Raw genomic sequence first — 13,643 nt, 5'->3', positions numbered from 1 at the left:
GCCGGCCACAGCTGGCACCTGTGCCATGACAGGCGTGCGCTACAACAGCTTGCTCTGAATGTGCATGTAAAACCCTATGTCCTGACCTGACCTGACCCGTGAGGATGTGGGGTAGGGGCAATGGGGGCTATGGTCAGAAAAAGAAATTACAGACAAAAAAGGTTGTTTTTTTCAAGGTTAGATTTACAGTAAGTAATCATGTGGGATGTAGCTTAGTTGTAGCACACTCAGCTGATGTGCGGTGGGACATAGGATCAGTAGTCCATGGTGGACTCGTCTTCTTTCCATACCAACCAGTCCACCATGCATGATGAGTACATCAAATGCTGTGTTATGTGCTATCCTGTCTATGAGAAATTATATATAAAAGATCCTGTTGGTATGAATGAATTAATGAATGTTTAATGACACCCCAGCACAAAAAATTCATATCAGCCATTGGGTGTCAAGCAAAGGTAAGTACGTATGTGACTAGCTGTTGGTATGAGTAGAGTATAGCCTATGTATACATGTATGTTGCAATAGCAGTTGTCATCTCTAGCTCTCTGAACCAAATGTCCAAATCACTATATATATGTTCGTTAGACACCACGTACACAGAGCTCGAACTTAACAACGGCACCGATGGCAATTGCCGTCGTTGAGATATAAATTGCTGTAGGTAGCGAGCATCACCGATGGCATTTTTGTGCCGTTGATAAAGCTCCTCAACAATGGCGAAATGTACATACCTAGTGTACATTATCTGCCAATATTTAACATTTGTACATTTAAAAGATGTCTATATATAACAGGATAACCTTTATGTCAGGTTTATTTGCTGCAAATGTCACTTTAAAAAAAATTGCCATAGGCAGGTTTAAAATTGCCGTCGGTGGACTGTTTCACCCATTGTAATTCTTTTAAAAATTGCCGTGGGAGACAAATTCTTAAGTTCAAGCCCTGCGTACATTGCCGTAGTTTAACATGTGCTGCTGTTACTAAACATGTACGATATTTACAGTATTCACTTTTAAAAAATGAAGTATGTCTTCCGCGATGACCATGTTGTGTGTGTTGTGTTTCAGAATCACGGTGGAGTGATAATCAACATCACGGCCACTCTTCACCTGCGAGGTACCGGATTCCAGGCACACGCCGGACCGGCCAAAGCTGCCATTGGTCAGTGTCGTATATACTAGTATTACCCATGTGGTTAAAAATATCTTGGTTCATATGAAAGTGTTATGTCCCACTAGAACGTCAAGTGGGATGTAACACTTCGACATCATTCGATGACGTCATTGATTGGTGTACTACAGCCTTACCGGAGCGTCAACCAAACAAGAATCAGTTATATAAATTAAAGTCAGTTATGGGTAATAAATACATGTAGTATAATAAACTCTCTGTTATTTCGTATCATGTTTATGTCACTCATGAATTTTCATCGTAACTCTCTAAAACTTGTGATAGATGAAAATGATTTCACTCGGGACATAAACATGACAAGAAATGGAAGCTTGTTTATTGTCCTATAAGTATGTATAATAAGATACAGAAACTATCACATGACATACATGTACATGCAATGTGGTATTCTCTGTATCACACTGTATATACAGAATATATTCTGTTTATCACATAACCTGTGTCAGTATACATGTACTTTAATATAGGTATACATGTAGCTGTTCCAGTAGCGACGATGGCGTCAACTTTTATGTTTAGCTCGATGTTAAAGTTCCGAGTTTAGCTCTGTTTCTGTAAATCCTACATCAATGAAATTTGGTTTATACATGTAGTTGCATCTAATGATGTTCAGGGGCAAGATTTAGCTCAGTTCCGAGTTTAGCTCTGTTTCTGTAAATCCTACATCAATGAAATTTGGTTTATACATGTAGTTGCATCTAATGATGTTCAGGGGCAAGATTTAGCTCAGTTCCGAGTTTAGCTCTGTTTCTGTAAATCCTACATCAATGAAATTTGGTTTATACATGTAGTTGCATCTAATGATGTTCAGGGGCAAGATTTAGCTCAGTTGGTTGAGTGCTTGCATGAGATGCTTGTGTTGCAGGATCGAACCACCTTGGTGGATCCATTCAACTGATTGGGATTTTTCTCGTTTCAACCAGTACACTGGTCAAAGGCTGTGGTATGTGCTTTCCTGTCAGTGTCTGTGGAAAAGTGCATATAAAAGATCCCTTGCTACGTTAGGAAAAATGTAGCCAGATTCCTCTGATGACAATGAGTCAGAATTACCATGTTTGATAGCCAATGGTTGATTAATCAATGTGCTCTAGTGGTGTTGTTAAACAAAACAAATGATGTTCATCACAATGCATGTGAATAAAATTAAAATTTTAATGTATGTTTTTTACAGAGAATAATACATGAATGGCCGTTAGATACCATTTATCTCACAATGCTAGTTTGATACGTTTTTAAACAACGAGTTGTGAGAATTTATCTCACAACTTGTTGTTTAAAAATGTATAACGGACACAAATGTATTATTCTATTTCTGACATATCCTCAAAAACCAGTTTCTATAGACATTACCTGTCCTCAAACAAGTGCACCTCCCCCCCACGCAAGTGGTCTGGTCCGAACATCCCAACAGCCAATGGGATGGCCTAAATTCTTCTACTGCATACTGCTCTCTAGTTCCGGTCACATGACTGTAACTTCCTTCTTTTTCTCTTCGCTAAAGGGTCTGGACGTCCTTTTGCTTGGCTCTGTTTGGAGTCAACTTTTATAAGACCTTTGGTTTTGTATTAGTGTTTGGGTGAAATGTTTTTCACCTTCGTTTTCATTAGCTTTCGTATGTTCTTTTCGCGTATTTCACTTGACTTCCAAGCGTTTAATTACATGAAATGTTGTTTATATTGCCGGTTGTCGTGTCGGACGCCATTTGCAAAATGGCGTCTGTGTTGACTGGCTTTGTGTTTGGGTGAAATGTTTTTCACCTTAATTTTCGTTAGCAAAATGGCGTCTTTATTTACCGGCTTTGTATTTGTGTTATGGTTGGTTTTTCTTTCTTTTCACAGATTGAAAAATTACTATTATCATATCTGATAATGTTCAGGCGACTAGTTCGAGCGTGTTACGCTGCAAGAAGTTAGCCGGCGGCGACCCAGGTTGTCGTGTTTCGTGTGGCCTCACTTCTAGATGCGACCTTTGTGCGGGCTTGTCTGATGTCGAGTTCGCGGCTTACCTGAAGGTGGTGTCAGCGAGGACCAAGAAGGTGGAATCTTCGAGGACCAAGAAGGTGGAATCTTCGCCTTCGATTGCTGACTCCGTGGCGGAAGAGTTACGTTCAATTCTACCGACCATGCTGGAAGAAACAATGGCGTCAATGGCGACCTTACCTAAATCGGCGAGTTCGGGGTCAGGTCCGGTTCCAGTCCCCTCTTCAGGGGGTGCGGCTTCTTCAGCTCCACCGTTACTTAAGACTTCGGATGACAGGCCTGCGGTCTCTACGCAGCCCTCTAAGAAGCCGGCTCATTCAGATAGACGCTCCACGGATTCCAAGGCTCACCGATCTTCGGCGGGGAAGTCCCCTTCGGCGCATCGGAGCCGGGACCGTAGCCGTTCCACATGACCTGTATGGCTCCCTACGGGTTCCACAGATCGTCAGCGCCAACCTTCAGTTGATGTGGCTTCCAAGGCCTCCGAGGGCTAGACGGACCATCCACGGTCCGGTTTAACCAGCGGCTTCCATTACGGTACATCGATTGGCCTGTGCTCGAGTTCTACGAGACTTTGGTGATGAAGCGCCTGCGGCATCTGTCATTGAAGAGCCCGACTCTACGGACCATATGACTATGAGGGATTGCTTGGCGGCTGTCTACGACATGTTTGCCGTCCTTGCCACATCCAACGACGATGTGGTCATCCGTTCCTTGGTATCCACACGGGACCGGCCACGGTCCGGTTTCTCCGGTATCTCCATCGGGCCATGACCAGAGCGACTGGCCTGTTCACGGGTGCTACGTGACTTTCTGATGATGTATCGGTTCATGCGGTGCTGGAAGATCTGGATGCGGCGGACCACTTGTCACTGAGGGATTGTCTGGCTGTCATATCTGATATGCTACCGCCGCTGGCCCATCCACCGGTTTCAGCCAAGAAGGGTCCGGGTTCGATGATCGCCACGGAGGTTCCACCGGCAGATATCGGCATTCGATCGTTGGCTGCCACAGGCCCCCGTCGGTTTACACGGCTACCAGTAACTGGCCCGTGCGTATCGTTGTTCCAGCAAGCAGACGGAGCCCTGTAACGAATTGGAAAATTGCGTCATCGGCTCACCGTTCGGTACCGTCGTCCCGTGATCGATCGAAGTGGTGCAGTGTCCAGGGTTCCACCGGCTCCTGCCGGTCCGTGTACATCGTACCGTCCACACCAGTCGGCAGCTGATTCGGCGTTCAGGGTTACACCGGCTCCTGACGGGACCGTCCGTGTTTCCGATGCAGCCAGTACATTGGATCGAAGTGCCTGTGCCAGGTTACTGACCGATTTTCCAGATGATGCGTCGGCACCTTCCGTTATAGAAGATCCGGACGCAGTGACCCACATGGCTGTGACTGTTTGTCTCGCTGCGGTGTATATGCTTTCGTCACTTCACAGTCCACTCGCACCATTCTAGAAGGTTTCCGTTTGAGGACTGATCCGATGTCGGTTTACTTGAGTAGACTTCGTTTGTGCCGTTCCCCATTCGTCACAACGAACGTATCCCGTCTTCAACCTATCCTTCAACGGTGTGACGCCGGCCTTGGATGACGCTGTTTCCGGCGGGACCAGACGTCTTCCTAGAACTTACAGATTGGCACGTCCTGTCGATGGCTTCAGTTCAGCGTACATGTTGTACATGGCGACCATAACTCCTCATGTGCAGGATGCCAGAGGATATGCCTTGTTCTAGCCGTCGACTTTGATGTTGGTCTACCTTATATCTTCCGTGACGTCGATGTGCACTACGATTGCACACTATCGTCAACCGACTTGCCTGAAGCGATCCATTCTTGACTTTCAGCACAAGCCGGTAATCTTGGCAGACCTGTGGTCTACATACGGCTCTTTGCCGTGAAAGGGTCGACGTTACAAGCGTTCCGGGTTGGTGACGAAGAAAGTCTACTGGTCCGGTCACTTGTGTTGAGATCCCGTGCACCGATATTCTCTTGTTCGAGGAAGGTTCAGCGACATTCGGCAGATCGTTCTCTATATCCGGTGGCGATGCAAGACAGTCGCTACTTCCGCTGGTTCCGGAAGTTATCCAGTTGCCATCACGTGGTACGGGGGTTTTACCGTCACCGTTTTCCTATGGTTCATTGCGGCTTATCAACTCACTGACGTTTACTGTTGTTACCGCCAGAGTTCGTGACCGATGCTGTCTAGATGGTCTCTGCTGCTGTTTCGCACCGGGTGGTGTGACGGCCGTGGATTTTAGCCGGTTGCTGTTTTGCGTTGCTTCACTTCCAGGTATATCGGGCATGTAGCGTAGCGAGTTGCTACGCTGTCTTGGCTCTTGCCTGCATCACGGGGTCGCTGTTTCCGATGTCTTGATTCCTGAATCACTCTATTACTGTTTCATGAAGTATCATTGCAAGAGTAATTTTGACGTCGGCGCAACATTTTATGCTTAGAGGTCGCGGTATCCAGTTTGTTTCTGAATCCATGCATTCAGTACAATAACGCAGATTTGCTGATCCGGTTACCAGTCGCCTTGCAGTCCAGTCCCTGTTGGTGGCTGTGGTTTCCAGATGAAGCCGATCTACACATCAACCTGTTGGAGATGTTGTCAGTTACGTCATCTTTCATTGGCGAGAGATGCTGTCAGGCGCCTCTCTCATGGTAGCCACAGACAGTACTACCGCGGTGGCTTATATCAACCGTCAGGGCGGAACCCACTCCAGCAGTCTGCTGCAGTTGACTTATCGTCTCTACAAGCTGGTTGACGAGATTCCGTTGCAACTTCGGGCTCGCCATATTCCAGGGGTTTCCAATGTACTAGTCGACACACTGTCTTGGCCGTCGTCTCCACAGCCGACGGAATGGATGCTCCATCCCGAAGCGTTTCGATGGGTGTGCGACAGACTTTGGACACCAAACATCGATCTCTTCGCCACACGATTCAACCATCAGCTGAGGGTTTACGTGTCTCCGGTGCTGGATCCCGAAGCTCTGGATCTCGACGCCTTGGCCATCAGCTGGGAACAGATGGACGCGTACGCTTTTCCTCCACGAATCCTCCTTCCAAGGGTGCTTCAGAGGTTTCAGCTGTACCATTGTCGCCTGTTACTCATTGCTCCAATGTGGCCATCCAGGATGTGGTATCCAGATCTAATACGTCTTGCCGATCCACATCCTTTACCGCTGCCAGACTGGGATCATCTGTTGCTGCATCCCACGTCAAGACTATACCATCCACGTCCGCAGTTGTTCCAACTGCACGCGTGGACTTTATCGCCAAGAGTTTGAGAAAGAAAGGTTTTTCTTCACAGTCTACGGCGGCCATTTTGAAAGCGCACAGATCATCTACTACTGTGGCTTACAACGTCAGATGGCTTTGCTTTCACCGAGGGTGTGTCCGGCAAGTCCGGAACCTCAAACCTCAGACGATCCAGATACTTCGTCTTGCTGGGTTTTTTTGGCTGTATCTGCGGACCACTTTACGATTACAGGGGTCTACCATCGCTGGGTACGTTTCGGTCATCGCTACTGTTCGTGATGTCGCTACTGGAACGAAGTTATCGGGTATTCCTGAGATCCATAAGATGATCAAAGGGTTTCGCCTTGATGATCAAGTACACCGGTTTCGGCCACCAAGATGGGACCTGAATCTGGTGTTACGAGCGTTATCGACCGCACCTTATGAGCCGATCGAATCCTCTTCCCTGCAAGACTTGATGCGGAAGACGGTGTTTTTACTCGGTTTTGCCACGGCTGCCCGTGTCTCAGAACTCCATGCTCTTGATGTAGACTTGGTACGTTTTCACCAAGATCGGCGTGCAGTCAACTTGGGGTTACTCATGAACTTTGTTGCAAAGAATCAGTTACCAGACCAAGCGCCTCGTTCGTATGTTGTGCAGGCCCTCTCCTCTATCGTTGGTCCGGCGGACGTTGAGGACTTGGCGTTGTGCCCTGTCAGAGCCCTGCACCAGTACATCGAGAGGACCAGATCTTTTCGACAACATCGCAAAAGACTTTTCCTTTCCTGTAACCAGAGTCGGTTGAGGGACCTTACCAAGAACACGGTGGCCACCTGGATCCGGTCTTCTATCCTGACCGCCTATCAGAAGGAGGGTTTACCTGCTCCGTCTGCTTCTAATCCGCATGAACTCCGTGCCTTGGCTGCCACGATGTCCCTGCACTGCAACACACCCATTCAGCACATTATCACTGGTTGGTTCTGGGCTACGGACTCCATCTTCGCCAACTATTATCTGAGGGATGTCTCCACAGAAGACGTTGAGGGGTTCCATCATCTGGGTCCGGTTGTTGCTGCACAGACTCTGTTGAATACAAGCCGTCCTCGTCGCCGTTGATGTCTGTCTGATTCTGGGCTGCATACCGAGATGTCCATCGAATAGACAGATGAGGATTGCTTAGACTTTTGTTCTTTTGCACAGTTCACGTACTGGTGCCGGAACTTTTGTCTCGATAACCTTTACCCTGCACTGCATGTGGTTATTGGTTGTCGTTATTGAACTAACAGATCTTTGGTGTACTAGACAGAAAACACTCGGGGGTCTTGTTTTGTTCAATGTTCTGACGGATGCACCTCATTAGGTTGTCGCTTGTTATTGAAAAACTATAACACTTCAATACGTGAGGGTTACCTAACACCTGCATCCCTGGTGGCTACGTCTTCCCACCCTGTCAGAACCAGCATGAGATGTGGCTTCCGCCTCCTGGTCCATGTGTTCTAGGAGCCGTACCTGCCACTGCTGACGGATGCCACCATTCTGGTTGTTGTTACTAACATCACCTGCATTGGTCTGTGACGGGCATCCCTAGGATGAGGGCTTACCAAGGTTGGCCTTATTCTTCCACTAGTCAGCCTCTTTCCGGTTGGGGAGTTATCACAAGCATCTACGGATCTCGGCACCCACCACCATCTGTTGAATGCTGCACTTGTTTGAGGACAGGTAATGTCTATAGAAATGGAGAAAACTTGAGTGTTTTCTCTTTTATAGATACATTACCTGTCCTCAAGATTCATCCCGCCCGGGCCTCCCCGCTTCCTGTTCTCCGTGCGATGCGCTCAGGGAAAAAGAAGGAAGTTACAGTCATGTGACCGGAACTAGAGAGCAGTATGCAGTAGAAGAATTTAGGCCATCCCATTGGCTGTTGGGATGTTCGGACCAGACCACTTGCGTGGGGGGGAGGTGCACTTGTTTGAGGACAGGTAATGTATCTATAAAAGAGAAAACACTCAAGTTTTCTCCAGTTTTAAGCAAATTTTAACATCTTTATTGACTAAAAGATATTTCCAACTCTTTGCACTTGTAGCTGACTTATGTGTCACAGACACATGATTGTCAGGTTAACTATATGTCAGTGTAATTGATTTCCACCATGCTGGTTTATGTCATATGTCTTGAAATTGTTAACACATGTATGTATGTAAACAATGTGTTATCAGAAATAACGCATGGTGTTGTCACCAACAGGTGTGTAAAAAACATTATTATTATTATTATTATTATGTATATTTTTAACCTGCATTGAGACGAACATATGTGGATGTAATTGTTGGTGACATTGAATAAATTTAAACTGTCAGTGACATTGAATAACTTTATAGTAGACAATACATTTAATTCAATAGAATTCTCATTTATTTTATTAAAAAATTGATTATCATAATGACATTAGATCATTTGGCAATAAATGCCAAGTTTGGTATCTCAGTTCATTATCTTACAAGTAATATTTGAACTGTGTATTAAAATGAAGACACACATTTGATGGATAAGTGTTTAAATATTGTACTGTGTAATATCTAAGTTTATTATCAACATAGTTCACGATATTCAGGGAAATATAACCAGTATGACCCACATGTGACATAATGATTTCACGTGCACAGTGAATGACGTAATTTTGTGAAGTGACATCATAACTTTATGTGGCTTCCACAGTGTAACCACTTACCGAAATGACGTCATTTCGGAAAATGATGTCGTTTCGTCGTCTCTTTTTAGTTACGTTTGAAATGTTTTGACATGGTCCTAGCTTGTTATTCATGAAAATAATATTTTGGAAAATGTGGATAATAAATAAATTATTACACGTGGGAATCGTACTGATTTTACGAAATTGGTGTCAGGATTTATGTATTACCCTTGCTCTCACTGGTGTAATATAAAAATCCTGACACTTGTTTCGTAAAATCAGTACGACACACAAGCTTGTATAATAATTTCTTTGTTCACCCAACGTACACACTGACCAGTAAGATATTAGAAGCCTGTAACTTTTGTCAAGTTACCTAAAGGATTACCACACATATATTGGTGCCACTGAGGAATTAGTGTAATAGAAAGAAAGAAGTGTTTTATTTAACGACGCACTCAACACATTTTATTTACGGTTATATGGCATCAGACATATGGTTCAGGACAACACAGATTTTGAGAGGAAACCCGCTGTCGCCACTACATGGGCTACTCTTCCGATAGGCAGCAAGGGATCTTTTATTTGCGCTTCCCACAGGCAGGATAGCACAAATTAAACCATGGCCTTTGTTGAACCAGTTATGGATCACTGGTCGGTGCAAGTGGTTTACACCTACCCATTGAGCCTTGCGGAGCACTCACTCAGGGTTTGGAGTCGGTATCTGGATTAAAAATCCCATGCCTCGACTGGGATCCGAACCCAGTACCTACCAGCCTGTAGACCGATGGCCTGCCACGATGCCACCGAGGCCGGTGCTTAGTGTAATAGAGAATGCTACTTGAGTGGCCATTAGATACCATTTATATTTTTCACTATTAGAGCCGTTTATAATCACTGAAATCAAACATTACTTATATTTTATTGTTTAGATTATCCATTATCCAAGTGTTTTGGTCATCCTCATGTTTCTAATACCACACAATGCATTTTACATATTTTAAAAACACACGTGCGTCGGAGAAGTAATGATTATTGAATCACGTTTGAGTCTATTTTTAAGGGTATTTCAATGTCACAGACTCTATTGTATCCAAATTTGTTACAAGTTTGTACATTAATCAAACGTAGTGTCCATTTTTACAGGTTGAAACTAGGGTCTAGGTGAAAAATACGCCTTAGTGTTTGAAAACTAGGGTCTGTCCACTTAACCAGCCAGAGACAGAAAGAAAGAAATGTATTATTTAACAACACACTTGGTTTTAGTTAGCGTCAGACATAATAATAATAATTAAATAGAACACTGATAATAAAAGAGGAAACCTGCTGCCACACTATTGGCTATTTTCCATCAGCAGCAAGGAATCTTTTGTAAGCATTATCCCACAGACAGGATAATACATACCAATTCCTTTGATATATCAGTTGTGGAGCACTGGGTGAAATGAGAAATAACCCACGTGCATCAAATGAGTGATTTACCACTGGACTATGTTTCACCTCACAAACCACTGATGTCATTTTGATGGTAGCATGCCTTGCTGAGTTGGAATAGGTAGAATGGGTAGAATTGTTTTGGGTTTTTTCTTACCCAAAATTGGGCTTAAATTGGGCTTTGATTGTACAAAAATGCATCAGTTTGAAGAACAAGTGTCCCATGACTGGTATATCAAAGGTATGTGCTGCCCTGCCTGTGGGATTGTCCATGTAAAAGATCCCTTTCTGCTACTGGTAATTTAAAAATGTAGTGGGTTACTTCTGACAACATGTCACAATAAATCAGTGTGTTCTAGTGGTGTTTGAAGAGGGGTGGGTCATCTGCAACAGAATTAACACCCAGAAACCATATATCCAGTTGACCATTACAATGCTTGGAGCTATCAAATTTAAAATTCATGATTTATATGTTTTTTTGGTATAAATGTGTTAATGATTTGTCAACTTTAATTGCAGAGGCCTTATCACGACACATGGCAGTTGAGTGGGGCCTTAATGGGGTTCGAGTAATGTGTGTGGCACCAGGCCCTATTGAAGACACAGAAGGTTATAGAAAACTAGGTTAGTAGTTGTAAAGATAACACTATCACCTGCTTTTGGCGAATCTTGATGCAGAAAACTACAAAATTAAGTTAGTGGTTTTATAGATAGCACTATTACTATAACTGCTTTTAGTGAATTATAAGATACATGTTCATAAAAATTATAAAAAACGGGGGTTAGTAATTGTATAGGTAACACTATTACCTGCTTTTGGTGAATTATACAATACATGTTGACACCGTATTATGACCAAATGGTGTATGTATCACTATGTGTCAAAACTGATGTATTATAAACAATAATTATTATAGATATATGTAATATATAATCAAGTTTTATTAGTATAGTTCAAAATAGAAGGGCTCTTATAAAACTTGCATAATGATGGCTTCCTGTGAACAGGGCCGGATTTAGACCTTGGGGGGCTGGGGCCGGGGCCCGGGGCACTTTAGGTTCGGGGGCCCCTCAACATATATTTATAATTATTACATTTTTTTTATAAAGGAAGTCCTTAGTATGGGGGGGCCTCTCTGGCAGGGTGGCCCGGGGCAATTGCGCCCTTTGCCCCTATATAAATCCGGGGTATAAAACAGGCTAGCCCAGAATATACCTCTCTAGTCCAGATTATTTATTTATTTATTTTGTATACAGGTTAGTAATAAAAAATGAGGATTAGGGTTAGGGGTATAAAACAGGCTAGCCCACTTTAACCCCGGGTATAGTTTGGCGGGGAGTATATTTTGAGCTATTACACCGGCACTGCCTGTTAAACATATACTAGTGTTTTTATTCCCTACCAGTCGAACTGGATGGGACTATAGGTTTTGTCACCATCCTTCTATCCATCTGTCTGTTTGTCTGTCTGTTCCATATAGTTTTTTCAATTTTTTTTTAGATTTACCCATTTTTGACAGTTGTGGCCAGATTAAGTTTGACTTTCATGGAAATGTATTCGAGGGACATAACTGTCAAAAATGGAATTTATCCATGTTTCACAGAGTTATGCCCCTTTGAACTTAAAAGCCCTGTAGGGATCATATATTGCTTTCACCGGCCTCGGTGATGCCGTGGTTAAGCCATCGGACATAAGGCTGGGAGGTACAGGGTTCACAGCCCGGTACCGGCTCCCACCTAGAGTGAGTTTTAATGACTCAATGGGTAGGTGTAAGACCACTACACCCTCTTCTCTCTCACTAACCACTAACAACTTTAGAACTCACGGTCCTGGACAGACAGCCCAGATAGCTGAGGTGTGTGCTCAGGACAGCATTTTTGAACCTTAATTGGATATAAGCACCAGGGGCCTAGCTTCCATATAGGCAGGTATACAGCTGCGTACCACCTGAGATTACAAATGTATTTTTTATTTTTTTGTGTGAGTGGGGGGGGGGGGGGGGGGGGCGTTTTATTCCATCGCTGAAAAAGTCTGCGTACCACCTGAAAATCCTAAGCTAGGCCCCTGTAAGCATGAAATAAGTTGAAATGAAATAAATGTATTATTTTTAATTAGCAGTACTCTCAGAATGCTTGTGTTATTAAAACCAATTATATAATGTTATTATGAATTTACAGGTGGCAACTATATAACTGAAGACTATATAAAGGCGATTCCTGTACAGAGGGTGGGAACAAAAGCTGACATCGGCCATATTTGTTTATACCTCGTCACAGGGGCTGCCGAACTCCTCACCGGAACGACCGTGATCGCGGACGGTGGCATCCATCTTATTGACGATAACAATTATTACAAAACAAGCGAAATCATCAAATCTGGGATGTTTAGAAAAATGGCCTCTTCCAAGCTGTGAGAATAACCAATTTCAGATATACTAAACATAACAAGAAATGGAAATACAGTATTCAGCTTTAACATCAAATTGTGCTTTTTTAAGAATGGCTTAATTACAATAGGTGTAACAATAGGTGAATTATAGGTTGATGTACCGTATATCGCTGTGTATTAGCCGACTCCATGCATTAGCCGACCCCCTAGTTTCACCCTCCAAATCGGCTTTAAAATTATAGACCTTGTATATAAGCTGACCCCCCTATATAAAACTAACCAAGTCAGATGTCTGTGTGGTCTACAAAATGACAAAGTACATCTGCTTTCAAACGTCATTTGTCACAGCAAACTTATCCGGAAGCAGTAGCCTATTTCTATTTATAGAAACGGTGTCCGGTTAATTTATTTCTCGTAAAATATAAGTACCAAGATAGCGAAATATACCTAAACATTCTTGATTGCAGCCACACGTTAAAAACACAGTGACTGTTTGCATTGTTGATTGTGCTAATCGGTCTTTTCATTACTAGTCGGCTATACCCTACCATACCCAACCACCCATGTCGATTAATCCCAAGCCGACAAACAAAACAAATGAAGCTGGAACAATTAACATGTTCACCGGTTTAGTAAGCAGTTTTGTAATGACACGTGACCTGCGAAGTTTTCCGAAATTGTTTTGATCGGTCACCATTTATTGTTGTTTAAACAGATAAAT

General features: G+C 43.7%; 1 protein-coding gene across 1 annotated transcript; it reads left to right on the top strand.

Moving 5' to 3' along the window:
- Window positions 1-1,067: 1,067 nt before the first annotated feature.
- LOC121366677 (peroxisomal 2,4-dienoyl-CoA reductase [(3E)-enoyl-CoA-producing]-like) lies at window positions 1,068-13,009 on the top strand (the record flags this gene model as incomplete). Its single annotated transcript, XM_041491030.1, has 3 exons — window positions 1,068-1,161; window positions 11,053-11,157; window positions 12,712-13,009. Coding segments are annotated over 3 exons (435 nt in total), but the record flags the coding sequence as incomplete, so codon positions are not given.
- Window positions 13,010-13,643: the final 634 nt, after the last annotated feature.

The sequence above is a fragment of the Gigantopelta aegis genome, unplaced genomic scaffold (assembly GCF_016097555.1).
Source record: "Gigantopelta aegis isolate Gae_Host unplaced genomic scaffold, Gae_host_genome ctg6595_pilon_pilon, whole genome shotgun sequence".
Lineage (NCBI taxonomy): Eukaryota > Metazoa > Mollusca > Gastropoda > Neomphalida > Peltospiridae > Gigantopelta > Gigantopelta aegis.
This window is presented reverse-complemented; position numbering and strand designations above follow the sequence as displayed.